A 27,098-nucleotide genomic window follows, 5' to 3' on the forward strand; every position below is an offset into this window, starting at 1 on the left:
CAGCTCAGCCTGGATTTGGATGCAGAAAGCAGCTGTATTGGTGCCAGACAGCAAACCCAGTTCCGCCTCCGCCGGCTGGGCACGGAGCCGTGCCCGCGGAGGCCGTCGGGGAAGCGCGCCCGGGGGAAGGAGGCGGCGCGCCCGGCCGGGCTCAGGCCTGCAGCTTGCAGAGCCCGTCGGCGTACTGGAACTGGGAGCCGTTCTCGTACTCGTACATGTCCAGCGCCACCTCGCAGCTCTCCCGCACCACCCGCTCCTCGTCCCGGGCGAAGGCGCGCAGGGTCTCCAGGCAGGAGGGGTGGGCGATGGCGCCCAGGGCCTCGGCGCACTCGTGCCTCACCATGGGGCTCTCGGTGCGGCTGCGCAGCGCGGCCGTCAGCTGCGGCACGCAGGCCTCGTCCTGCATCTGGCCCAGCACGTAGCCGATCTCGTGGCGGAACAGGGCGCTGCCAGCCTGGAGCCCTGCAGGGAGGAGGAGAGAGTGAGTCCCCAGAGCTGGCCGCGGTGCCAACCTGAGGACCCCACCCAAACGCTGCGGGGCAGGGGGAGGCGTGGGGTGGTCGTATGGGGCTTGGAGCTGCCTCTCTCCTGATCTATGGGGCTCTGGGGGCAGGGTCTTGCACTGCTCCCTCTCCCTGTGTTGCCCAGCCACGAGGACAGCAGTGCCCCACGCGTGTAGCAGCCCGCCCGTGCTGCAGAGGACGCCCTGCAGGGCTGGGAAGCTGTGAGATGAGGTCCCAGAGCCCTGCACACCTCGTCCGGTGGCAGCAGCACGCCCTCAGCTCACAGCAGGTGGCCGGAGGGCATCGACCACTGCCCTGGGGCTGCAGAGAGAAACCAACAGGGTCCGGGGCTGCGCTCTGCCCCTTCCCTGGCCAGGACACATTCACACCCTCTCCAGAACAATCTCTGGAGCCCAGGATGAGGCTGGGTGGCCTCAGACCTTCCAGGACAGACAAAACAGGTCCCTGGCACCAGGAGCCACCAGCTCAGCCCAGCAACCCCCCCGCCAGTTACAGGCTGCGCCCTCTCTGCAACCAAACAGCGGGGGAGGCAGCTCCAGAAGCAGCATCTCAAGGAGCCGCACAGCTCCGGATTTAGGCAAGGCCAATCCTGGATTAACCCGCAGGGAGGAGGCAGCGGGCGGCCCCAGCCGGGCCCTTACCGTCCGCCAGGGCCAGCACCGCGTCCCGGCCGCCCAGGTTGCGCAGGGCGAACATGGCCCGGTAACGGTCGAAGAGCGGGCGCCCCTCGTCCAGGAGGGCTTCGCGCAGCTTGGCCACGTCCCTCTCCTCGGCGGGGGGAGCGGGATCCACCGACTGGTAGGGGCTGGCGCTCGGCTCCTCGCCGTGCTCCTGCAGCCACTCCAGCCTCTTGACGGCCAGCTGGCACGTCTCTGCCACCTGTGGGGACGAGGAGGACGCGGTTTGGGGATGCGGGACGGCCCCGAGCAGTGCTGGGGGCACAGCCCCGGTGACCGCCCGCTGCTGGCATCGCTCCCAGCCCCCCCCCACCCCCAGACTCACCTCAACCACGGGGTCCTCTGAGTATTGCTTCAGCACATCCAGCACCGCGGGGTTCCCGATGGCGCCCAGGGCTTCACCTGTGGGGAGGAGACACCAGGAGGCAGCGGGGTGTCCCCGGGGGGTGTCAGGGTGGGGACAGCCCCGGCAGGGCCTCACCCCACCCCACAGCGGGACCACAGCCCTGACACCCACCCCCCAGCCCCCGCACCGACCCCACAGCCCCGACACTGACCCCACAGCCCCCGCACCCCCCCCACAGCCCTGACACCCACCCCACAGCCCCCACACCGACCCCACAGCCCTGACACTGACCCCACAGCCCCCGCACCCCCCCCACAGCCCTCACACCCACCCCACAGCCCCGACACCCCCCCCACAGCCCTCACCCCCCCCCCACAGCCCCCGCACCCCTCCCCACAGCCCCCACACCCCCCCCACAGGCCTCACACCCCCCCCACAGCCCCCACACCGACCCCACAGCCCCCGCACCCGCCCCACAGCCCCCGCACCCCCCCCACAGCCCCGATACCCCCCCCCACAGCCCCCGCACCCCCCCCCACAGCCCCCACACCCACCCCACAGCCCCCCACAGCCCCCGCACCCCCCCCCACAGCCCCGACACCCCCCCCACAGCCCCCACACCGACCCCACCCACCCCACCCAGCCCCACAGAGGGGCACGGGGAGGGGGCTGTGGGGGCTCCGTACCCGCCTCGTGCCGCACCATGGGCTCCTGGCGGGGGTCCCGCAGCACGGCCAGCAGCACGGGGATGGCGGCGGGGTCCCGCATCTGGCCCAGGCAGTAGGCCAGTTCGTGCTTCAGCAGCTCCGAGCCGTCCCCGAAGGCGCGGCCGATGCAGGCCACGGCCTCGGGGCCGCCCAGGCCGCGCAGGGTGAAAAGGGCCCGGAACCGGGCGGGCAGCGGCTGGGCCGCGTCCAGCAGCGTGCGGCCCACGGCGGCCACCTGCTCCTCCGTCACCATGGCTCCCGCTGCTGCGGCCCCGTCAGGCTCCTGCGGGCAGGGAAAGGGCTCAGAGGGGCCCCGGTGCACCGGGAGAGGAGAGGAGGGGGGGGGGGGGGAACCGGCCCCGGGCCCGGAACGCAGCGGTTGGGTCCCGGCGCCGCCCGGACCCTGAAGCGCACCGGACCCGCAGCGCCGCCGGGCCCCGCACTCACCGCGCGCCGCCATGCTGAGCACCACGTGACCGCGCGGCCGCTCCCACCCGCAGCTCTGCGCGCAGGGGGAGCCGGGGCCGCGCACAGCGCGCGTGCGCACGGAGCCGTTTCGCCAACCCCTCCCTACCCCCCCCAGCCCCGCCCCGCCCGGTGGGAGCGGCCGGGGGAAGGGGAGGGAGGGGGAGGGGGAGGACGGGGCAGCGCTGGCGCATGCGCAGTGCGGGGGGGGGGAATGGGGGGGGGAATGGGGCTTTGGGGCGGCCCCACACGGCCTCTGGGGTCCCCACAGGGCGGCCCCATAGACCTGGGCTGCCCCAGTGCCCCCCAGGGGTGCCCAGCTGCCCCCCAGGGCTACCCCACTGCCCCCCAGGGCTGCCCCACTGCCCCCCAAGGCGGCCCCATAGTCCCTGAGCTGCCCCATTGCCCCCCAGAGCTGCCCCCCAGGGCTTCCCCATAGTCTCTGAGCTGCCCCAGTGCCACCCAGGGGTGCCCAGGTGCTCCCCAGGGCTGCCCCACAGCGCCCTAGGCCTGCCCCATAGCCCCTGAGCTGCCCCACTGCCCCCCAGAGCTGCCCCCCAGGGCTACCCCATAGCCCCTGAGCTGCCCCAAAGCCCCCAGCACTGCCCCATAGTCCCAGCCCCAGCCCAGCACTCTCCCCATTTCACCCCCCGGCCGTGCCATACACCCACCCATGGCCCATTCTGCTCCCAGTTCGGCCCCCAGTCCCCGAGGGGCACCCAGCATCCCTGCCCCCAGCGTGCGGGACCCTCCTGCAGGGCAATTCCCACCCCCCGGCTGCTGTCCCGAGGTGAACGTGCTCCCCACTGTGCCTTCACAGCCACCCCTCTCCTGGGACCCCGAGCTGCTGCTGGGCCCCACAGATGTGAAAATGGGGAGGGGGTGGCTGCCCTGCTGCCTCTGCTCGCTGCTCCCCGAGCCTGGGGGCGGCGGGCCCGTCCCCGAGGGAAGGCTGGCACTGCCCGACGTGCCGGTGCCGCTCCCCCACCTACCACCTGCAGCCGAAATGCTGAGGAAGGTGTCTGCGCCCAGCAGCTGGCTCTGCCCTGGCACGGCGAGGCGAGGCGGCGTGCCACGGGGCTGAGCCGTGGTGCGATTTCTCAGCCGATAGTGGGCAGAGCCGCGTGCTGCCCCGCACACCGGGGCTGGGATCGGGGTCAGGAGGTGCTGGGCAGTGGGATGGGGCGCAGACCCCCAGCACAAAGCCCCAGCCCAGCAGAGCCAGCACTGGGGGTTGCAGATGTGGTTCCTTTCCCCACCAGTGCCAGCCCCCGGCCAGTTGCTGCTCTGCCCCGTTTCCCTTTCCCTCCCAGGCATGTTCACACAACAGGATTTGTACCTTCAGGGGGGTTCTGCCTTCCTCGGGTCCCCTCCTGAGCTCCTCCCGACGCGGGGGCCATGGCACAGAGACCTGCTGCAGCCAGGCCCCGTGAGCAGCCAGCGTTTATCCGCACCGGGACAACCCCACAGCCCTCTCCGCAGCCAGACCGTGATCCCCGCTTTATTTACACAGCACAGAGCACGTCACAAGATCGATCGGATCCCAGGAGAGAGCACGGGGGTGAAATACATCCCGCTGCCTGCACCCACCGAGGCAAAACCAGCAGGAGCCAAGGGGCCGGTGCGGCAGTCCTGACCGAGCAGCCCGGTTGGGGACATCCACCAGAGCCCAGGGAGGTGCACGGCCGTGTCGCCACTGCCATCAGCCCTCCCCGCAGCTCTCGAAGTACTGGCACATCAGCTCACGCACCTGCTCGGCCCGGCCGTCCTCCATGGCGGCGGGCGCGGGCTGGCAGGGCTTGGGCAGCTCGGTGGGCTCGGTGCCCTCCAGCCACTCCTCGTTGAAGGGGTTGTCGTGCGCCTCGCAGACGTTGTGCAGGATGCAGCAGGCGAGGACGAGGGTGGGCAGCAGCTCCAGGCTGCAGTCGTCGCACTTGAGGAGGATCTGCCAGCGAGCCTTGAGGCGCAGGAAGGCGTTCTCGATCACGCTGTGCGCCCGCCTGAGGCGGTAGTTGAACTGCAGCTGGCGCTGGGTGAGCTTCTCATCCTCCTGGTAGGGTTTGAGGATCCAGTCCTGCAGCGGGTAGGTGGCGTCGCCCAGCAGCACGTACTTCTGCGCCTTGCCCATGAAGTCCTTGGGTGGGTTGGGGCACAGCCGGCCCTCCTTGGCCAGCACCCACAGCCTGGAGCTCTCCAGGACCGCGCTGTTCTCCATGCTGCCAGGGAAGGCGGTGGAGACGTCCCAAAATTGGCCCAGCCCGTCCACGGTGGCCTGGGTGAGGATGGAGTGCCAGCCCTGGCCGTTGCAGTAGTCGGCGCTGAGGCGCAGCGGGGGGTTGATGGGGAGGTGGAGGCTGTCCAGGGCGCCGATGCAGTGGGGGAAGCCCCAGCGGGCGCGGAAGATGCGCGCCATGTTCTCCAGCTCCTTCTCGTTGGGCAGCCGCAGGTAGAGGGGCTTCAGCAGCAGCACCACGGCGTAGCTCACCTCCCGCACGCACGTCTGCACCGTGGAGGGCCCCACGCCGAAGAGGGGGCTCAGAGTCTGGTACTCCACGTTGGTGGCCAGGTGCCACAGGGCCACGGCCACCCGCTGCTCCAGGGGCAGCGCGGGGTGGAAGTGGGCGCCGTGAGGAGCCAGCCCCGGCCGCAGGAGGTTGCAGACGTAGAAGAAAGTCTCCCGGGACATCCGGAACTTCTCCAGCCAGTCCTGGGGACCGAACTCCTTCAGGACCACCCGCTCCCACCAGTCCGCGCCCCGCACGCTGGGCCAGGCGCGGGGGTAGAAGTAGCAGCTGGTTCTCCTCCGGCGGGCGATCAGGAGCTGCAAGGCAGCGGGGAGGCCACGGGGGCGTGAGTTCCCCACCCCAAATCCCCCAAACCTGCGTTATTTTATCCCTCCGAGGAGGACGCAGCTCAAGGACCTCGAGGGGCGCGGGGCAGGAGGTCGCCCGGTGGCTCCAGGCTGGCAGAACCTGGGTCCAATTTTCCCGTTTTTGGGAAACCCCATCCTAAAGCCACCAAACAGTGGCCGTGAGGCTGGACACGGGGCCCAGGTTGCACCGAGGAGCGTTGTGGAGGAGCCTCCTTTTGGGGCCGTCAGCGTGTTTGGGGTTTCGCTGTGTTTCTTCTTTCTGAGGAGCATTTTTCACTTTCCTGCAGCAGAGCCAACCCCAGGCCTGCCGCTTACTGAAGGGGCACGGAGCCCCCGTGCTCCTGGCTCTCCCACGGGAATTGTCTCAGTTTCAAAACGCCAAAAACCAGCTTTAAGCTAAAATGGACCTTTTTTTTTTTTTTTTTTTTTTTACTCCAGGAAAGTGATTCACAGAGCTCCCTCCCAGCCCGCTCGTCCCCACTGCCCAGTCCCCAGGTCCCCACACCCCTGTCCCGCACGTCCCATCCTTTGTGTCCAGGCTCCCCCCCCCCATCTGTTTTGTCCCTCATGTCCCCATCCTCACCCTTTGTGTCCCTGCTGACCTCCGTGATGCCCCCCCCCCATGTCCTGCCTATCTCCCATCCCTCACGTCCAGGTATTTGTGTCCCACGTGTCCCCCATGTGCCACCCTTTATCTCCCCTTGCCCCCATCGATCGCATCCCATCTTTTGTAACCCGTGTCCTTTGTGTCCCCGTGCCCTCTGCACCCCCTGTCCTTCGCATCCAGGCTCACCCCTATCCCCCATGTCCCCCAGGTCCCATCCTTTGTGTCCCCCGTCCCCGCTCTTTGTGGCCCTGTGACCTTTGTGTCCCCCCTCCCGTGCCCTTCCTGCCCCCCAGCCTTTTTCTCCCCCCCCACCCCATCCTTATCCCACATCCCTCTCTGACCGCATCCCATTTTTGTGACCTCTGTGCCCCATGCCCGCCTCATCCCTGTCCTTAGTGTCCAGCCCCCCATCTCCGCCCCCACCCTTTGTGCCCCCTGTTCCCACCCCACATCCCTGTGATCCCCCTGTGACCCCCCCATATCCCTGTGACCCCCCCAGTGTCCCTGTTATCTCTGTGTCCCTGTGACCCCCCCCAATGTTCCTGTGACCCTCCCGCATCCCCATAACCCCCACATCCCTGTGACCCCCCCTGTGTCCATGCGACCACTCCCATGTCCTTGTGACCCCCTTATGTCCCTGTGACCCCCCACGTCCATGTTACTGTTTACCTCCATGTCCCTGTGACCCCTCCGTGTCCCTGTGACCCCCCATCCCTGTGACCCTCATGTCCCTAAACCCCCCGTCCCTGTGACTCCCCCACATCCCTGTTATCCCTGTTCCTGTGACCCCCCCCCCGTGTCCCCAAAACCCCCACATCCCTGTGACCCCCTCCATGTCCCTGTTACCCCTCCGTGTCCCTGCGACCCCCCCCATCCCTGTGACCCCCCCCCACGTCCCTGTGACCCCTCTACATCCCTGTTATCCCTGTGTCCCTGTGACCCCTGTGTCCCCAAAACCCCCACATCCCTGTGACCCCCCCAATGTCCCTGTTATCCCTGTGCCCCTGTGACCCCCCGAATGTCCCTGTGACCCTCCTGCGTCCCCATAACCCCCACATCCCTGTGACCTCCCCTGTGTCCATGCGATCCCTCCCATGTCCCTGTGACCCCCCATGTCCCCAACCCCCCCCCTGTCCCTGTGACTCCCCCACATCCCTGTTATCCCTGTTCCTGTGACCCCCCCCCCCCGTGTCCCCAAAACCCCCACATCCCTGTGACCCCCTCCATGTCCCTGTTACCCCTCCGTGTCCCTATGACCCCCCCATCCCTGTGACCCCCCCACGTCCCTGCGACCCCCCTACATCCCTGTTATCCCTGTGTCCCTGTGACCCCCTCATGTCCCCAAAACCCCCACATCCCTGTGACCCCCCCAATATCCCTATGACCCCCCCCAATACCCCTGTAACCCCCCACCTCCTCCCCACCCCCCTCCCTCCCCACCTCCCCCACCCCCCCAACCTCCCTCCTACCCCCACCCCCACCCCTTTCCCGTTCCCCCCCCGTTCTCCGTTCCCCCCCCCGTTCCCCCCAGCCCCCCCCCCCCCGGTACCGTCATGAGCCGTTTCTGCCTCTGGCTGTAGTAGTGCCGGAGCCATGCTCTCCGCTGCGGCCCGTCCCAGCGGCCGGCCATGGCCCGGCGCCTCCCGCCCCCCCGGCGCAGCAGCGCGCCCAGCAGCAGCAGCAGCCGCTGCCGCATTTTCAAACCGGGAGCCGGGGCCGCCCTGGAAGTGATCGGCCGAGAGGGGGGGGGGGGCACCGAGGGACCGCCTCGGCTCGGGGCCGGCCCCCCCAGACGTCCCCCGGGGTCGTTGCAGAGCCCCCGGGTTCCCCCCCCGGGATAACGGGGCCGGGAGCTGACCCGGTGCCGCCTGCGCCCCCCCCCCTCCTGCCCCGCGGGGACCGAGCCCCGGCAGCTTCCAGCGGGACCCGGACAGCTCCCGGGCTGCTTAACCCCCCCCAGGGGCTGCTTAACCCCCCCCCGGGGCTGCTTAATCCCCCCCCGGGGCTGTTTAACCCCCCCCAGGGGCTGTTTAACCCCCCCCCCCCCCAAGGGCTGTTTTCACCCCCCCGGGGCTGTTTTCGCCCCCCCCGGTGCTGCTTTCAGCCCCCCCGAGCTGCCGTTCACCCCGGGGTCTCCGCAGCCCCCCGGGTTTTTGCGTTTCTGGCTGCCACGCCGCGAGCTGTTGCACCACCCATCGTGATAAACCCGTGTGTGTTGAATTTGGAGGAAAGCTCAAAAAGACACGCCGGGCTCAGTTTTGGAGAAAACCCCACAACAGCAAAATAAAAAATGCCCCGAGAAGCAATGCAAGCACCTTGGCTGTGCCTCAGAGTGGTGCTGGATGCCCCCGTTCCCCAGAGCCCACAGGGTGTTGGGGGTGTTATCTGTGGGGTTGTTCCCCCAACATGTTTGTGGGATTATTTCACATCCCAAAGCCCCATTCCCCAGAGCCCACAAGGTGTTGGGGGCTTTATTTGTGGGGTCGTTTCCCCCAACACGGGGTGTTCATGGGGTTATTTCACATCCCAAAGTCCAGTTCCCCAGAACCCACGGTGTGTTTGGGGTGCCCTTGGGGTTATTTCATGTCCCAAGATCCTGTTCCCACACAGAGGGTGTTTGGGGTGCCCATGGGGTTATTTCACATCCCAATGCCCGTGTGGTGGCCGGGCAGCAGGGTGTCCCCCAGGAGAGGCTCTGGGCACTGTGTTCCCTCCCCTGTTTTGTAAGGAAGGACTGGGGCCTCTTTTATGTTTCCAGTTATTAGCTACTTGTTGCTGCTGCTGTAAACACATCCTCAGAAGTGAGCTTCAAACAGATATTCGATTAATCATGGGAGGCCAAGCTGCGCTAATGACACAGCTAATAATGTTAATGACATGGCTAATAACATTAATAACACACAGCTCGCGTGCCTGTGGCAGCTCTGGGGCAGGGAGCCCACGGGGCTGGGGCACAGCAGGTGGGTGGCGGGCCGGGCGCTGGGCTGGGAGGGCACCTCGGGGCTGCGCCTGGGTACAGGGGGTGTGAAATGTCGGTGAGGGGTTGGTGTACAGCTGGGTGCAACGGTGTACGTGGATATTTTGGGGTACAGGTGGTGTACAACTGGTGTATACCTGGGTATGATGGTGTGTGTGTGTGTGAAATGTTGGTGAGCTGTTGGTGTACAGCTGGGTACAATGGTGTACATGAATATTTTGGGGTACGGTTGGTGTGTAATTGGTGCACAGTTGGTTACAGTGGTGTGCCTGAAATATTCCTGTGTGGTGGAAGGGAAGAAGGGAAGGAAGGGGAAGGGGAAGGGGAAGGGGAAGGGGAAGGGGAAGGGGAAGGGGAAGGGGAAGGGGAAGGGGAAGGGGAAGGGGAAGGGGAAGGGGAAGGGGAAGGGGAAGGGGAAGGGGAAGGGGAAGGGGAAGGGAAAGGGAAGGGGAAGGGAAGGGAAGGGAAGGGAAGGGAAGGGAAGGGAAGGGAAGGGAAGGGAAGGGAAGGGAAGGGAAGGGAAGGGAAGGGAAGGGAAGGGAAGGGAAGGGAAGGGGCCGGAACGAATGTGCGCGGCTCTGTTTCCCCGCCGAGCCCGGGCCGGGGGGAGCCTCCCCCGGCGGTTGCCATGGCAGCGCGCGGCGCCGCTTCCTGTGTAGATTCGAACGGGCGGGCGGGGCGCTCCCGAGGTGCCGCGCGCGGGGCGGCGGGGGGGGGGGCGGGGCTTCCTGCCGGGCCGCCGCCATATTGGGCAGCGCTGGGGCCGGCGCCGTGACGGGAGGAGGCGGAGCGGGGCCGGGCGGGCAGCGAGGTGGGCAGGGGCCGGGGGGGGGGCACGGGGAGGCGGGAGAGGGGCCGGGGGGGGCGGGCAGGGGGGTGAAGGGGGCGGGGGAGCCCCCCCGGGGGTGCCGGGAGGGGGGCCCGGGGCAGGCCCCGGCCGGGAGCGGCCCCGCTGCTGGGGCCTGAGGCGGGCCCGGGGTGGGCCCGGGGTGGGGGGGGGAGCCCCGGGCCCCCCCCAGCAGCCGCGGGGTCCGCGCTGGGTTCGTGCTGCCGCGCTCCCGGCGGCTGTCGGGGCTCGGGGGGAGCCCGGTGCCGCTCGGGGCCTGCTGTCGGTACCGGGCAGGGCTGGGGGCTGAGGGCTCCGCACCGGGCGTGTGGCGGGGGGTGGGGGGGGGGCCCGGGGGTCGTGGTGGGGTCACCCGTCAACTGTCATGGGCTTTATCCGGGTGCTTTCAGCTTTTGGGTGAATTTTGCTCGGTTTTGGCTCTCCTGGAGGCACGGTGCCGGTTCTGTGATTAACAACGTTGCTGTGTTTAACGTTGGGTGCCTGAGGCTCCTGACAGAGCGGTTCCCCGGCCAGCAGCACCTCCCAGTGCAGCCTGCTTTCTGTATCGCTGTTACTGTTATTTTAGGCAGAAGCAGAATTTTTGGGGATGTTTACTGAAAGTGCTGCGTCCTCTAAATCTCACAGCTGTTGTTTGGGGAACTGACCGGGGGCACTGCTGCCTCTTCAGTGGTTTCAATGCTGTCCTGGGGCAGGGTCTGACTCGCCGGCCTTCGGTGCAGCTCTGCGGACGGGGCTGCTGGTGAATTTTTAATCCTGGCTTTTAAAGCGCTGCCTCCCGATAAGGCTGCCGGCAGGGCAGACCTTTTACCTCGAGCTGGTGCCCTCAGCAGCTGCCTGGGCTTTGTTGTGAGACTGGAGATAAGCGGGCAGATGTGTTCTGCCAGGTTTTGTTTCCGTTCTGAAATGAAACCAAATGTTAAAGCCGGCACCCTTGGTGTCTGTGGGATGCTGCCCTGCTCCAAAACCACCCGGGGGGCTGCAGGGCCTGGAGGAGGCAATGGCCGGCCTTTGTGCTTAAGGTGCTCTTGGTTCTCCTCTGCCTCTCCAAGTTTGCTGCACAGAGCAGGTGTGCAAAATATTTCAGAAAAAAAAAAACAAAGTGTTGGTAAAACACTAAGAAGTGCGCCCAGCAGCCTTGCTCTTGGGCTTCTCTTGAGTCTGGACGCTTGGCATGGGCACGCTCTGCCCTTAAGACCCCTTCCTGATCCCAAATCCCTACGTGCTTCACCCAGTGTGTCCCTGCCCCCTCAGTGGCTTTCATTACTCACAATAAACAAGCAGCGGGGTGGGTGTCTTTGGGGCGCTCACCAACAGGAGAACCATCACGTGCTGGCCAAAAGCAGAACCTCCGTCCTGCTGGCTGCCAGCAGCCTGGTGACACGGGGACAGTGTCCTTGGGGCAGGGACCGGCTGCCTGCTGGTGGCTCCGCTCTCTGCTCTGGAGCAGCCACAGCGTGGAGGTGATGTGGAAAACGTGTGTGTGTGTCTGTGTGTGTGTCCTGGCCGTGTGTCAGCTCCAGGGGTGCTGTCCCCTCCCTGCTCTGCCTTGCCCGTGGCTTCCCACACCACCAGAGACTTTGTCTGGAGCAGGAGTGGTTGTTTGCTTCTGAAGCAGCACGGGGCAAAGGAGAAATAATCGCTACCTGCAGGCAACAAAAAGGCTTCTAATGGAGATGCTCTTTTGCGATCCCCTGCCTGTGATTGTCAGGTCTGCTCAGATGAACCCCGTTTTCCTAGCAGGCTCCTGGAATCTGCAGGGAGGTGTGTGTGGAATGAGAAGCACCATCCAGGAACAGGAGCAACCCCGCAGCTGAGCTCGTGGGGCTGAGCTGGGAGGGAGCAGTGGGAAATGTTCCTGTGCTCCGGGCACCTCGTGGCAGGCTCTGCTCTGGCAGGTTTCCTTCCAGTTGTAGAGAGGAGGAAAAAAACATCTGGCCTGAAAGTGTTGGAGAGATCTGAGCATCGTTCACGTGGAAGAGGCATGGGAGCAGCGTTCCCTCAGCCAGGGTCCCGTGCCTGGCTTCTCTGGGGGAAGTCTCTGACCTGTAATGGTGCACAGAGAAGGGTTACTGCCTGGAGGGCTTTATTTTTAGTAAGGGCTCTCCCAAATGTGTTTTTGCTGTTTCCCTGACGGTGTTACAGCGCCGTGTTTCTGCTGACACGTGGCTGTCCATGTCCTGGCCAGAGCTCTGGGCACGAGCTGAGGATGAGGTGAGCAGGCTGCCTGTGGATTCGTGTCCCGAGTGGCTCCGGGGAGCGCGGGTACACGGCACTGTGCTGCGCAGGGGTCCTCTGACACCCACTCTTGGGAATTAGGCTCCAAAGCTGCCTCGGGGGGCTGTGGGGAGTCCTGGAGCTTGTCTGGGTGCAGGTGGAGGTGCAGTGAGTTGCAGAATGTCAGGCGTCTGTCACCTTAGTGCGAGGAAGGGACTCTGTCTGGTGACACTGGTGTGGAAAGACGGCACAAGCAGCACCTGCTGCTCCCTGTGAGGCTCGGTGTGTGCTGGCAGCAGCGCCTGGAGCTGGCCGGGAGGCTGCGTGCAGGTAGGAGATGGAAGCAGCGCTGTGGCCGCAGCGTTGGGGCGCTGCCTTTCCAATCCAGCTGGAGTTCAGTCCATGCCTGCTGCCTGTCAGCTGCCAGTCGGCCCCTCTGGGATGTGTGGCAGTGGGTGTCTGAAGGTGTTTGTCACCCCGGGGGCAGGAGGTGGTGGCCTGCAGGGCGCTTTGCCTTGTGCAGGCTGGGGGAAGGCAGAAGCAGGGTGGTTTCTGCAGGACCTCAGTGAGGAGCAGCCACCAGGACGCGCTCCGTGACTTGAGGCTCTTGCAGAAGCCTGGTTGGGGCTTTAGCAGTGAGGAGACGTTGGTGAACCCTGCACAAGGCTCTCTTTTTTGTGTCACTGCCCCTTTTAAGTAGAAGCTCGTTATTTTGAAGTGTTTGTTCAGCACGGTGTGCACACAAAATGTGACGGTGCTGCTCTGGGTTGAGCGCGGAGGAGCTCTGCTTCAGCCTGCCACCAGCACCAGCTCTGGGGCTGTGAGCCCAGCTCCAGCACCCTGCCTGCCTTCCAGCGGGCCTGACCATCACCAAAAACCTCTGCCCTTAGCGTGTGCAGCGCTCTGGAAACTAAAATCCCCCAACAGCTCAAACACTCCTCCAGCCTGCGTGGCGGAGCTGCCCGGCGCAGCATCGAGCGCCCCGTTTTGGGGGTATTTTGGGAGGTTTCACCCACCCAGCTGAGCGTGTGGCACGGCGGAGGTGCCCGTCTCCCCGTGCCAGACGAGTCCCACGTTTGTTGGCAGCCGAGGCCGGCGCCAAGTCCCAGCTCTGCGAGTGTTGCCTGGTGATGGGCTGGGAGAAATCTCGGGAAGAGCGAGCGCTGGCTGCGGGGAAGCAGGACATCTGGCTTTGATTTCCAGCCCCGCTGTTCGTGACTTAGAGGCCGATGCGCTCGCTTACTGCGTCCCCTTGGTAAATTCTGGGGGCTTCCCGAGAGCTTTTAAATATTCATCACTGGAATAACCAAGTATTTTTCCCTTCATGCTGGTGCCATTAAATGCTGGCCCAGAGAGGAGGCAGCATCGCCGGGCCTGGGCAGGCTCTCAGTAACTAAATCTGCCTGCGGGAGGCTCTTCAATTTCCCTTAAAGCCGTGAGAAAGGCTGTGCCTGAGAACTGGGGGATGTGCCTGCAGGCTTATTTCTGTCAGAAATACAAAATCCTGAGGAACCAGGTGCTCTGTACTCAGATTGGGATCCTGCTTTGTTACCAGCTCAAGCCTGGAGAAGGCAGGTGGGGGCTGTTTTCAAGAAGGATTTGGGTTTCCTGACCAAGTTTTAGTATTTTCTCCACGCTCCTTCCACCTTACCGGTGAGCTGGCTGGTTGTGTCCCGGTTAACGGCGCTCAGAACAATGCTGCTGGGTGAAGCCGTGGCGCTGAACAAGTGCGCCCTGTTCTTGGTGTTGACCCAGCCTGCGTGTTTTTTCCCTCGCTACGGATCTGTTTCTAATGAGCCGGCACGCAGAGCGCCAGGGCTGGCAGCGAGCGGAGCGCAGGCGTTTCTGCAGAGCTGTTCCTCCGTGTGGACACGGCCTGTGCCTGCTGGGGCCTTGCAGCGGGGTGCTGAGGTCGAGGTGACCGACGTGGGCTTGGAATCCAAAATTTATCCAAATCCCAGATTTAGAGAGGGCGAAGGGGAGGAGGTACAGTGTGGCAGTTCACGTGCAGCGTGCGTTACGTGGGCTTTGTCACCGCACCCCAAGGGTGGCGTGGGGCCACTCGGTGCCGCTGTGCCCTGCCTGCGCAGCCCTGTGCTCGTTCTGCACGTGCTGTGTTTCTGACTAGGAGCCGTGCTCTAAATTTGTCCAGTCTGGAACCCCAGTGGAAAGCTCCAAAAGTGAACGTGTTGGCTGTGCAGAGCTAAAAACGTCGTGTTCCTGCAGGCCTGCATCTCTCACGAGCGCTGCATGGAGCCCTTCTGGGAAGATGCTTCAGATGTGCGGTGTCCCCATCTGATCACGCACCCCGTGTGGGCTCTGCGAGCTGGTTTTTCTTACTCATGGTGTAAAAAATACATCTTGTGGGAACGCTGGGTTTGAGAGGTCCTGCTGGCCTCGAAGAAAGGTTTGGGAGATTGAGTAGGAAAGGTGGCGGTAAGGAAAGTAAAAAACAGGAGGAAGTGTTTGACGTGGGATGTGCTGAGACTTCTTTTTGATATTATTAACAAAGGGTTTAATAATAAAACTTTAGGTGCTCACTCGCAGTAACGCCATCTCTGCCTCTCCGCTGTGTTTGGTGGGAGCTGCTGACTGCTAAATCTGGTGGCGTTCTCCTGCCTTTCCTCTGAGGGAACATATGTGAGAAATGTGTTACGTTAAAAAAGGAGAGAGCCCGGGGGAGGAGGTGGCAGAGGTAAGCAGGTGTACTCGGAAGCAGCTTGGCAGCCGCTATTTCAGGGCTGCTCCTGTGGCAGTGCTGCCGTGCTTCGTGGCCAGGAACACGGTGGTGTTCGGGTGGCTGTGAGGAGTCCAAGTTCCAGCACTACCAAAGCTCCTGGGTGGCCGGGCAGTGGCTGTGCTGGCTGGGAGGCCGCTAGTCCAGAGTCCGGGTGCTGTCCTCGTGCTTCCCCGCTGGTTTGCAGCACGCTGCCACTCCCGGCCACGTCTCACCGGGCTGCTGCTGTCCTCACCTGGCGGGCACCCGCGGTGCTCGGCGAGCGTCTGCTCCTGGGGGCAGGGAGCAGGGCCCTGCTCTGCCCAGCCCTCCTGCTCCCAAATCCGTGTCTCGAGGCAGCACCATTTGTGGAGCTGGGCCTCCAGCCAGCCGCAGGGAATGTTTATACAGCAGCAGTCACTGAAAATCCCTTCACCTTCTGCAGAGCTTCCAGGTGCCTCCGCGTTGCAGGGCTCTGCGTGGCGTGCGTTGGTTCCACCTTTCCCTCTGGAGGTGTTTATCTTGGGCTGGGAGAGGAGCCTGGCACGGCTGCTGGGGAGGCTGGGCGCAGGCAGGGCTGCTCGGGGGAGGGCTGGAGCTCCGCACCCTCCTGGAAATGGTCGTTATCCTTTATTGATGTGTGCTGTAACTTAGCCAATCCTGGGAAATGAAGCAGCCCTCTCATAAAACGGGCACTCAAGTGACACGTGGGTTGCAGCACAGCCTCACCGTGCAGCTGGGCTGGCTTTATGCTAGCACGGGGGCAGATTTGGGGCAGCACGGGTGTCAGAGACCGAACGCTTCCTCAGGGGGCTCCCCAGTCCAGAGCTGCCCGTGTTCCTGCAGCTCAGGGCACTAAAAAGCTGCCGTGTGTGTGCCGTGGGTGAAATACCCACGCTGGCACAGAGGTGTGTGCCTCTGGGCTGTGGGCATCCCATCCCTGCGTACCTGGGGCTCGCAGAGCTGTGCTGCAGGTGGTGAGCCTGAGGTCTCAGCCTGCTCTCAGGCTGTTGCACGCTTTGCTCCTATCAGCTGTGAAATGCTGACTGCCTGCTCGTGTGAATTAGCACCCAAGGGCAGCAGTACGGGAAAACACTTCCATCAGCAACCTTGTGCTGGGTGTTATCACACCAGGTTGATAACGCTGCTGTGGAGGGGGAAAGTGGTCTCTGGTTTAAAGAAGAGTCTTGAGGGATGCTGGAGGCTGCTTCTACATGAAGAGGTGTAATATTTTGGTGGTGTTCTTCCCCCCCCCCCCATCTGTTGCAGCAGACTAATTACTGATTGGGCTTCATGAACATAAATTCCTGAGGCTGCTGAACTCCCCAACCCCCATCCGTTCCACCATGGACCAGGATTATGAGAGACGTCTCCTACGCCAAATCAACATCCAGAATGAAAACACGATGCCTTGTGTAAGTAGGGATGGTCTGCACCAAGGGATCTGAGCCTGAAAGTGAAGTGCTCGTCTGCCTTGCCTGTGACTGTTTTCAGCTGAGCTTTGAAAGATGTGGGGACCTGTGTCCTTTGGGGGGCTGTGGCCAGATGAGAGCTCCTGAGCTGTTCTAGGAGTAACCAAATCACCCCGCTTTCACAGTGCTTCCATGTAGATAAGCTCAGTTCAGGTTGCAAAAGTGAGTTAAGGTGTGTTTATGTAGTGCAGTGATGCCTTTTACTAAATAATCTCAGGAATTCCATGCAGGGTGTAAAAAGGTTGAGGGCTAACAAACAAAAGAGCACTAGGACTGGAGGCTGAAGAGCTAGAGAAGAAGTTCAAGAGCAGGGGAGGTGGTAGTGCATTTCTGTCCCTGAGAAAGCTGTGGAGCAAATCCTGCTGGAAACCGTTTCCAGACATGAGGGACCCAAATGTGTTTGAAAGCAGTCAGCACAAACTTACCGAGGGCAAATCATGCCTGACCAACCTGCGAGCCTTCTGTGAAGGCACGATTTACCGTGATGGATGGGAGGAGGGGGAGCACACGCCGTCTGCGCTGACTTCAGCGACGCTTTTGACACAGTCTCCTGTAATACTCCCTGAGCAGAATTGAAGGTGGGTGGTCTGCAGGAGGGGAGGTAATCTAGCTGGGCTCAGAATTATTGTCAGGAGTCCACCTGGCTAGTGACCAACCTGTGGGCTGAGTGCTACTGAGCACCTTCACTGGGGAGCAGAGGGAGGCGGTGCATGATCCCCGAGTTCCTGGGTGATGCCGTAGTGGGAGAGTTGTTAAAATACCTGGGACAGAGGAATTTCCTGTGTTCAGAGGGAGCTTGACAGGCTGGAGAAACTAGCCCTCCTCTGAGCTGGGGTCCTCTCCACTACACATTGCTGTATGAACAAGAATGTGATCATGCTTGAGGAATGTGCAGCACACCCAGCCAGCTTTCTGCCCCGCGCTCACCTTCCCTGCGTTTGCCTTGACAGCATCAGCTTGAAAAGGGGCAGTGAGAAAACCGCTGCTTAATTGCTTCTCTTGACAGATGTTCCTGTGACAGCTGGAGTGGGTGTGTGTACTCATTCTGTTAAGGGGATAAACTGGTGTTTTTGCTCTTCTATTTTGGCATATTTAGCTTTGACAAGCCCCCTTTGATGTTTGTCAGACCCCCTGCTGGGATCAACACTTGTTCTTGCATGTGTCTAAATCTTTAATCCAGGTAGCAGAGATGAGAAGAACCCTGACGCCTTCCAATTCTCCGATGTCTTCTCCGAGTAAGCACGGAGACAGATTCATTCCCTCAAGAGCTGGGGCCAACTGGAGCATCAACTTCCACAGAATAAATGTGAGTTTTGCTCCCTTCTCCTGCAGCTCAAAGCCTTTGAAGTGAGGAAATGGCCCGTTTCATTTTGACTGGCAGAATTGCTGTGCTTATCTTCTGAGCCATGGTCTGCTGCTGCCCTTAAAGAGTTCCTTTGAATGTGTACCTCCTGGCCCACAGGTGCAGCCTGTTTGCAGACTTCTTTGTTTGCTATTTTACGTACCTTGTGATGGTTCTGTATGGTGATGGTGTGTTTTTTTTTCTTTTTTTTTTTTTCCCCTTTCAGGAAAATGAAAAATCACCAAGTCAAAACAGAAAAGCAAAGGATGCTACATCAGACAATGGCAAAGGTGAGGCCTTCTTTCTGCCTGGCTACGGCTTTTATTCCGAATTGGTGCCGAGTTTGGAAATTAAGTGAACACTGGTACTTTTGTGCTTATCTTAAGCAAAAAGCCACACTGGTGTTCTGTGCATGTGTCACAAGAGTGAACACCTGGTCACCTCAATGGGCTGCTGATGAGCATCTGGGAAGCGAGGGCCTGTTTGTGTCTCTTGATTTATTGAGTCATGGAAGTAATTTCCTGATGGAGTGGAAGGAGGGGAAGCTTGCTGCTAATCTAAATTCTGAGCTGGAGTCCCAGGCTTATGAAGAGGCCCTGTGAGTGTAGAAGTCAGGCGGCTGTGGCCCAGTCGGTCCCTGCAGAGGTGCTTGTGGCTTCAGAATTCCCTGCCTAAGCACTCGTTTGGGTTCACAGATGGCCTTGCTTACTCCGCCCTGCTGAAGAATGAACTCTTAGGAGCAGGGATCGAGAAGGTGCAGGACCCACAGACAGAAGACAGGAGGTTGCAGCCATCCACTCCAGAGAAGAAGTCCCTCTTCACTGTAAGTTGGTTTGCATTTAAAACAAAGGGAGTTTGTGTGTCTCGTGTCGTGAGAGCAAAGCACGTGGTTCTGTCGAGTTGCTCATGCAAGAGAGTAGTGTTAAGACCTTACTGATATAAGTTGAGGAGAAAACTTGGTGGCCTATAAAGAGAACGTAAGTATCTGTAGCAGGCTATGTGCTTCCTATTTCTGTATTGGCAAGGAAGCTGGGTGGGAACAAAGCTTTTTTGGACACTCTTAAGACTGGGTAAATGACCAAATCAAGGTTTTGGTCATCAGTGGAAGTTTTTGTATGGCCCTGGAACACCTGGAAAAAATAGGAACTGAAAAGGCTGGAAAACTGACAGTGGATGTTGGAGCTAGCTGGGCACTGGTGCCTGTGTGAGTGATCTACATCAGCCTTGGGCATGGTGGTGTTCTTACTGGGTGTATTTTCTTTCTGCAGTATTCACTCAGCACAAAACGTTCCAGTCCAGATGATGGTAACGAGGTCTCGCCGTATTCCTTGTCTCCTGTCAGCAACAAAAGGTAATACTGATTCTCCACAGACTTCTACCGTAGGGGAGTGTTGAAACAGGTTTCAGTGGGGGTGTTTCAGTGGTGTTCTCCAGGGTGTCTCTTTAAGGCAACCAAAATTGCCACATGAATTGGTTTGGGAAGTCCAAGAAGGTAATAAGTAGGTTCCCTAAGGATTCCTGAGTACACCCAAACTGCTTAATACCGAATGTGTCCTGACCAGCCCTCAGCAGTCAGCTTGTCGTTTTGCTCCCCAGCTCCTTTATAGCACCAGAGACTAATTCCTTCTAACGTGCTGGAAAGCATTTTGCTGCCTCTTTGTGTATCTCTATAGTAATGCAGGTATGCTCTAAAGGCTGGCTGCATCTGTCTGTGCCATCTGCTGTGCTGTGTGATACTCTGTAGTTGTTTCTGTGTCTCTTGTTGTAAACAGTCAGAAGCTGCTACGATCACCCCGAAAACCAACTCGGAAAATCTCAAAGATTCCTTTCAAAGTGCTGGATGCCCCAGAACTGCAGGATGACTTCTACCTGAACCTGGTGGACTGGTCCTCTCTCAACGTCCTCAGCGTTGGCCTTGGCACGTGTGTTTACCTGTGGAGTGCTTGTACGAGCCAGGTAAATGGTGACCAGTGTCTGGAGAGTGATGTACCTGCTGCTGTGGCTGTTTTCCAGCTGCAGCACCTTTCAGAGCTATGGAACGTGCTGTGGGAGGGATTCAACGCTTGTAATGCTCTGTCCCAAACCAGGAGTTAGCTCTGGAGGTAGCTAATGCAGCATGACAATAACAAGTATCTTTCATTGTCTTATTCCCAAGGTAACCCGACTGTGCGATCTGTCTGTGGAAGGAGATTCTGTAACGTCTGTGGGCTGGTCAGAACGGGTCAGTATAACACTGACAGTGACAAGTGAAATGCAGTTCAAATGCTATCACTGTAGCTTTATTGCCCTTCATTGCAAGCTCTAAAATCATGGATTAGTTTTCTGTATTCTCCCAAACTCCCTGTGTGCTGTTCATCAAATGTGTTTCTCGTCTCTGCTAAATGAGAGGGGATAGAGAGTAACCTCTTGTATCTTGACACTCTGGAGACACTTCCTAAGAGGTGTGGGAGGGGGAAAAAAAAAGTTCTATTGTCAAGAGCTGGAGAAGTGACCTGGTTCTAAGTATGTTTCAGCCAGGCTGCTTGGCCCCTTTCTTCGGTAGGGAAAAGATGCAAGATGGATGACCTCTGGATGCTTTCCATCTTGTGGGATTTATCTGGAGTCTTTTCAGCATCTAGCTTTTTGTTTTATTTCTCTCTGTACTTACTGGCTTTACTGATCATGGTTTTCTGTTTGTCTAGGGGAACTTGGTAGCCGTTGGCACGCACAAGGGCTTTGTACAGATCTGGGATGCAGCTGCAGGAAAAAAGCTCTCCATGCTAGAGGGGCACACGGCCAGAGTTGGTAAGGAGGTGGAGTTTTTGCATGTTTTGTTTCTTGCTTTTTTTTTTTTTTAACTTTTTTCCTTGAACTCAAACAGTACCAGAATTGATATTTATGCCCTGCTGTGTCCTGAGCTGCCTTTAAAGCATTGCCACCGAGTAATTGTGGTGTTCTGATCTTGGGTGTGGTGGTGTGTGAGTGACTACTGCAGCAGGTGTTTCCTCCATGTCTGCTGAGGCATTTTAGGTTTGGTTACAACACTTTCTCACTGCCACTGGCTTCCGGTTTCAGCCCTGCAGGCAGCTTTACACTGAGATTTCCAGTTCCCTTATGCTTCAGGGACTGCTCTTCTGTTTTTTTTTGTTTTTTTTTTCTTGGTAGATTTTTGGTCAGAGCTGTTGTGAATCTGAATTCTGAGGTGAGATCTGGGGAGTCAAGATAGCTTTTGAGTTCTGTTTCTGTGCTTCACTGCTGAGTGAAATGGGGTTAGTGATAGATTTGCCTGCAGCAAGCTTACTGAAGATATCTTCGTATGCCATTTTAAGACTCTAGGCAGGGTATATAAAAGAGCATTGATTTTTTTTTTTTTTTTTGTAAACCTCCTGCAGTTCTGGTGTCTGTGTGCTGCCTGCATGCTCCTGCAAGGCTCCCAAAACGCGCCCTTAGGCTGTTGCTCTCTGCCCGTGTTACAGGTGCCTTGGCGTGGAACGCGGACCAGCTGTCTTCTGGGAGCCGAGACAGAATGATCCTCCAGAGGGACATCCGCACCCCGCCCCTGCAGTCAGAGCGGCGGCTCCAGGGCCACAGGCAGGAGGTCTGTGGGCTCAAATGGTCTACGGACCACCAGCTCCTGGCCTCTGGGGGAAATGATAACAAGGTACAGTACTTACAGCTGGTCCCATGAGGCTCGGCATCTCTAGATCTTCACAGGGAATGTCAGGTCCCCTTTCTCTGAGGATATTCATCTGCTCTGTGAAGGGGCTTTTGTTTCAGTTGTTGGACTGTGCCCAACGATAAATCATGCTAAGCTTCTACTCAGTCTCCTCTCTGTAATAAAATTAAAGAGGCAAATTTGATTTTGCTTCTCTATTTGGCTAATTAAATCTATAGCTTGACTCAGGGTTTTGAGTTCAATAAAGCTACTGCGAAGCTGTACTTCCTGGCTTGGTTTAGGTAGCGTGTAGTCTCAAGTTTGCTGCAATAATGTTTATGTATGTGGAAGGAAACCGAGTTTAGAAGCTATATAAGTTTTAATACCTATAGCACAGACTGGTAGTTCACTGAACACCATATGGAAGAAGCATCTGTTCTGAAGAAAGTGTTCAGAGCCCTTTGGAGCGGGTTGCTAGGTAGTGAATTTGCCCAGTGTATGTGTGACAGCACGGTTGAACAAAGTTCTTCCTCAGAATATCTTGTAATGAGCTTGCACGTGCTTCCTGACGTGTGCTGGGCAAGTACAGCCACAAAGACAAAAGGGGGCTTTGAGCTGGCATTCGGTGACACCGTGCTGCTGGCTTTGCAAGCTTAACTGAAGGACTTCCTTGTGACCCAGTGGTGAAGTGGCTCCTCAGCTGAGCGTGGTGGCAGGGTGGGACAGGCTGCAGGGCTGAAATAGCTGAGCCACATGTGCTTGGGCAGAGCTGTGGGAAATCATCGCGTTGCCCAACCACCCTCGTCAATCCCAGTGCGACATCGTGGTTTGTGGGTGTTGCGGACACGTGACTGCAGTGCAAGTTAGATCACGTCTTTCCTCTCTGCCAGCTCCTTGTCTGGAATCACTCCAGCCTGAGTCCTGTCCAACAATACACAGAGCATCTCGCAGCAGTAAAAGCCATCGCCTGGTCTCCGCACCAGCACGGCCTCCTCGCCTCTGGCGGCGGGACAGCCGACCGCTGCATCCGCTTCTGGAACACGCTGACGGGGCAGCCCCTGCAGTGCATTGACACCGGGTCACAGGTGTGCAACCTGGCCTGGTCAAAGCACGCCAACGAGCTAGTAAGTTCCTCCCTGTGCAGTGCTGCTGCTGAGCTCTCCTGCCTTCGGGAGCGTAACTCATTTCCCTCTCCATTTTCAGGTGAGTACCCATGGATACTCGCAGAACCAGATCCTCGTCTGGAAATACCCCTCATTAACTCAAGTAGCAAAGCTGACAGGGCACTCGTACAGAGTCTTATATCTGGTAAGCACCCGCCTTGTCTCCGAAACCTTCTGCCTACTTAACTATCTGCGCGTGTGCTGGGATGAGACCTGAAGCTGCAGCGCCAGTGGCGCTGTGAGCAGCCTCTCCTCTTGGTGGAGATGTGAATGCTGCCCTGCGAGCAAAGAAAAAAGCTCTGTATCTGGTTTCCTTGCCTGCAAGGGATACTTTGATTTGCTGCTATGGAAATGTGAGGCTTTATTAATGAATAGCAAAGCTTGCCAAAACCCTTCTGAGGAAGCACGAGAATGTCTTCTTGTTCCCTGAAGACTTCGTCGCTGTTTAGTTGGTAACTGCAAGCAGGGGAAGAATTTGGTGCCTTCAGTCCTCCTAATTCCGTATTAAAACGTCTGATGCACCTAATCCCTTTGATTTCTTACCTGCTTCATTAATGTTACATAGGGCTTTCAGTGGATTCTTAACTTGATAAATAGGCTGATAGTGTTTTGTGGGGTAGGTTCCAACTGCAGTGACTAATGACTGGCATTTGCCAGCTCTATCACACTTCCTGCCTTAGCACACATTTATAATCCGGGGAGGAATAGCCTCAATTACAACTGGCATGGATTTCTTAACACAGGAATCGTTTTTACGATAATTCCACCCATGTGTTCTCTGGCTGCGTAAGTAAGATGCAAGTGCTCGAGTTGGCACCTAGTGAGGCTGAGTGAGGCACATGAAAGCAGAGGTGGTAGTTTGGTGTCTCACCGCCAGCCAAGTAGGAAGGGGAGTAGAATACCTCAGATGCATTCCAATGAGGACTTGTTTTCAACCTCAAAAATGTAACAGATCCTAAAGGCTGCTCTCTCCTGCCTCAGGCAATGTCCCCTGATGGGGAGGCCATAGTTACCGGAGCTGGAGATGAAACCTTGCGGTTCTGGAACGTCTTCAGTAAAACTCGCTCGACAAAGGTAAGGATGAGCTGAGCAGCTGGCTGCAGCCGTGTCCTGCAGTGGGCTCAGCCTTTGGCAGGGGGTTCAGTCAGTTCCCTCTCTTCTTTGGCCTTGCCTCTGGCTTCGTTACCTTATCCTGTAGGCTGAGGGGAGGATGCAGTGAAGGGTTAAACTTGACTGCAGTAGAAAAGGGTTTGCAGTCACATGCAATAAAAGGTTGCCTCTGCACACCCAAGGCAGTGTGACAGGACGTCATGCTGGCTGTTAGGGAGCTGCTGAACGCAGCAGCATTGCAGGGAGCTCACCTCCAGCCCCTATTCCGTGCTCGCATGCTATCAACTGGCCGTGCCCTCGGACTTGATTATCCTCTAGCTCCTTGCGTAAGAGCTTCAAGTGGTGGCTGGGGTGCAAATGGGATCGTGGTGCTGCCACTAACAACGTGCCATCGCCCAGAGCAGGTTGTGCCAGATGCTTCGGGAGCTTTTCTGAGCGTCTCGCGGAGGCAGTGGAGAATGGCAGTGAGAGCTCAGGGAATGAGCTGTGGGGAGCGGGCGTTGCAGGCAGCTGGGTGCACCCTGGCTCTAGGGTGCAGCTTCCCACAGAGCGGTGGGAATGGCATGCTTGCCTGCCACACGCCTCCTTATCAACTGGAAAAAAAACACATGGGAATATTTATGGCATTGGACTTTGAATGTTTAGCCCAGATCAGTGCCCTGAGCTGGAGAGACCTCACCAGTGTTTTTTAATTAAAAAAATAAAAGTCACGTGGAATAACACTGCAGCAAAGCTTTTAAGTGCTGAAATACTTTCTTTGCCTTTTCTTTGCAGGAGTCTGTATCCGTTCTCAACCTCTTCACCAGGATACGGTAAACCCCACGTACTGCAATCCAAGAGACTACAGCCTGCCGTACCAGGATCAAACCACTACCTTGGTGTGCATGGAACCCCAAACGATCAGCCAGAAGGGGAGGGAGTGCCAGTGGGACTGGAGGATGGACCCAACAGATGCTAATTAAATATGTGCTTGTGAACCACGCCGGGCAGTATTTGGGATGGGGTTGGGGAGGGGAGGGAACTGCCAAAGGTTTATGGATTCGTCCTTCGGAAAGGGGAACACGTACGAGAGCAATGCTGAACCAGCACCCTCCAACCCTCACTCTGTACTGGAGAAAATCTGTTTACATGGACCACTGAGACCGGACCAAGGCCATCCCAACTGCTGTGTTGTCTGCTCTTAGGAGAGACGAGAGCATCCTCGCCTCTGTGGGAAGGGGCTTCACGTGCTGCTGCGGGTCCCTCTAACCTAGGATGGACATTTTGGAGGTAGGAGCCAGCCAGGCTTGTTCAATGCAACTGGGGCGTGGGGGCCAGGCTCTAGGCGGGGCGTTAGCCTCTCTGATATCTAAGGGCATTGTTTAGAGCCTGGGATCCCCATTACATGAAAAAAAAATGGAGAACTGCTTATTTTTTTCCAGATAAAGCAGGTACTGCGGTACTTGCCTTTCTTGCAAGACAGCTTGATTTTTGGCATGCTTACCAGCTGCCTTCAAACATGCATCTTGGGGCTCTGAACTTTAGAGGAGACTTTAAAGAGGCTCCACCTCGGAGGGAATGCGTTCAAAGAAATTTAAAATTGCTATTGCATGTTTTATGCTGATTCTTTTAGTTAACACCGAGGGAAAACAATGGCTTTAAAAAACAAAACAAAGAAACAACAAACATGCATGTGGAGCTTCCCACAGTGCCCTTTGTGGCGGCTGGTTGCTCTGGAGTCTTCTTGAGGACAAAAGCAGTTGAGATGTGCTTGAGAAACAAAACAACTCCTGTGGATCTTTTTCAGAGAGAGCATGGCCTCTTCTGGCTGGAAGGGGGGAAACACCGCGTCTGGGCAAGTGGGGTTTCTTTTTCTAAGGCAAGGAAGAAGCGTTGCTTTTTTTTTTTTTTTTAATCTCCAAGTCAATGCCAGGGACCTGTTTTTTTGTTGTGTTTTTTTTTTTTAAGTTGTATGGGAAGAGTGCCTGCTTGTGTGTTTGGAGCCTGTGTGATGAGTGCCGTGGGATGTGATGCAAAGCACTTGTGTGTATGTGTTGCTTTTAATTTAAGGAGAAGCTGTTACGCTTGCAGCAGCCTGTTCCTGTCTTACCTTGTACATGTGCCAATGCTTCCTGCTGTGCACCTGGCTCCTGCCTGCCTCGTGCCCTCTCTCGTGCCCTGGGATGTGCGTGCTGTTTCCTGTTCTCACTTGGGTTTTCCCGGCTGTGTATATAGACCTTGCCCTGTTCTCTGTAGCGTATAGGCAGTACTTTCGTTTTCCCTGAATCCAGACTCTAGGGGTAGCGGTAGGGGAACGCCTGCCCCTCCCCAGTGCCACCAGTACCCTTGGGGTGAGCGGATGAGGCAGAGGGAGGCTGGTACAGCAGGGAGGTGCAGCTCTGCTCACTGCAGCCTTCACCACGTGTGCCAGTGCCCGGATCAGCCTCACCCACGCCTCGTGCTACCTCCACACGTCACAGGTACCCAGGGGCTCGGCTCCCACCGGCACCGACCCTCCAAAGCCACCATCGCATCCGACTGCCTCACCTGCCCCCCAAAATGTAATTTCTGTGTAATTTCTCAGCACGACCACATTGTGGTTCTCGCAGCAGGAGCGTGGGGCTTGGTTTTCAAACCTGTCTGCTGGCCTCCTGCTGCCTTTCCTGCTGCTCGTTGTACGTTCACTGGCACTGTTCAATGTCACGGTGTGGAGGGGCCCACTGCAGAGCACCGAGGAGCTGTTCCTGAAGTCAGGTCACTAATAAGCTGGCAAGTGGCTCGAGGCCACCTGCAGCAGGACGTGGATGTCACGGGTGTCTGTGGGTTGTCACCTGGGGGGCAGCTGCACCTGGGGACGGGGCTGTTGGGGCTGCGTTCTGCTCCAGGAGGCAATCAGCGATGGGGTGGGGGCATCGGAGAGGTGTCAGAGCTGGGAGGGCTCACTGGTTTGTGCCTGGGGGTGGCACTGGGTTAGCGTGGGGCTATGGCTGGGGGTTTTTTTTGGGGCTCCCACACTTGTCAGTGTCCCCCCCTGGGGAGGGGGCAGTGTGCTCAGCACACACAGCCCTTGGGCCACCGCTGCTGCTCGTTGCTGCCTGTGCTTCTGCCTCCAGCTGTGCCCCTCTGCTCCCAACCTGCGCCTCTTGCTCTGCCTGGTGTGTGTGAGGGGTGCTGGTGGCTGTGTGCGTGACACCGGCGGCTGGCTGGGGTGTGCTGAGGGTGTCCCGTGGGCAAAAGAGCAGAGCCTGCGTGCTTGTGCTGTGCGTGTGTGGGATCTGCAAGTGCTGAGCTGCGCGGGCGGGCTGAGCCGAGGGGTCCTCCCCGAGTCTGCGACCTTGTGGCGTTGTTGTGTATAAAGCATCACATGGTGGAAAAAAAAAAATATAGAGCGTTGTAACTTTTCCATGTAAAGCGTTCGAACTGGCATTAAACACATCGTGAATTTA

At 58.7% G+C, this 27,098-nt stretch overlaps 3 protein-coding genes across 4 annotated transcripts; 1 reads left to right on the forward strand and 2 right to left on the reverse strand.

Moving 5' to 3' along the window:
• Positions 1 to 14: 14 nt before the first annotated feature.
• Positions 15 to 4,199, reverse strand: DOHH (deoxyhypusine hydroxylase). 2 transcript variants are annotated; one of them, XM_068661555.1, is made up of 5 exons: positions 4,059 to 4,199; positions 2,234 to 2,537; positions 1,527 to 1,603; positions 1,166 to 1,403; positions 15 to 462 (listed from the first exon to the last, which is right to left on the reverse strand). In XM_068661555.1, the coding sequence occupies exons 2-5, from the start codon at positions 2,505 to 2,507 to the stop codon at positions 152 to 154; spliced, it is 900 nt and encodes a 299-aa protein (XP_068517656.1). In that variant the 5' UTR covers positions 2,508 to 2,537; positions 4,059 to 4,199; the 3' UTR covers positions 15 to 151. The 2 variants fall into 2 exon arrangements, with proteins under 2 accessions (XP_068517656.1, XP_068517655.1); XM_068661554.1 differs by lacking the exon at positions 4,059 to 4,199 and adding an exon at positions 2,702 to 2,851.
• On the reverse strand, positions 4,195 to 8,117 carry LOC137844882 (uncharacterized). Its single transcript, XM_068661553.1, has 2 exons — positions 7,748 to 8,117; positions 4,195 to 5,540 (listed from the first exon to the last, which is right to left on the reverse strand). Exons 1-2 carry the CDS (start codon positions 7,892 to 7,894, stop codon positions 4,422 to 4,424), a joined length of 1,266 nt encoding a protein of 421 aa, XP_068517654.1. The 5' UTR covers positions 7,895 to 8,117; the 3' UTR covers positions 4,195 to 4,421.
• A 1,756-nt stretch (positions 8,118 to 9,873) lies between these two features.
• FZR1 (fizzy and cell division cycle 20 related 1) lies at positions 9,874 to 27,098 on the forward strand. The gene is made up of 14 exons (XM_068661411.1): positions 9,874 to 9,986; positions 16,225 to 16,367; positions 17,605 to 17,730; positions 17,993 to 18,056; positions 18,462 to 18,589; positions 19,035 to 19,117; positions 19,539 to 19,722; positions 19,922 to 19,987; positions 20,448 to 20,550; positions 21,222 to 21,406; positions 22,291 to 22,524; positions 22,604 to 22,708; positions 23,545 to 23,637; positions 24,448 to 27,098. The coding sequence occupies exons 2-14, from the start codon at positions 16,299 to 16,301 to the stop codon at positions 24,487 to 24,489; spliced, it is 1,482 nt and encodes a 493-aa protein (XP_068517512.1). The 5' UTR covers positions 9,874 to 9,986; positions 16,225 to 16,298; the 3' UTR covers positions 24,490 to 27,098.

Source organism: Anas acuta, chromosome 26 (genome assembly GCF_963932015.1).
Source record: "Anas acuta chromosome 26, bAnaAcu1.1, whole genome shotgun sequence".
Lineage (NCBI taxonomy): Eukaryota > Metazoa > Chordata > Aves > Anseriformes > Anatidae > Anas > Anas acuta.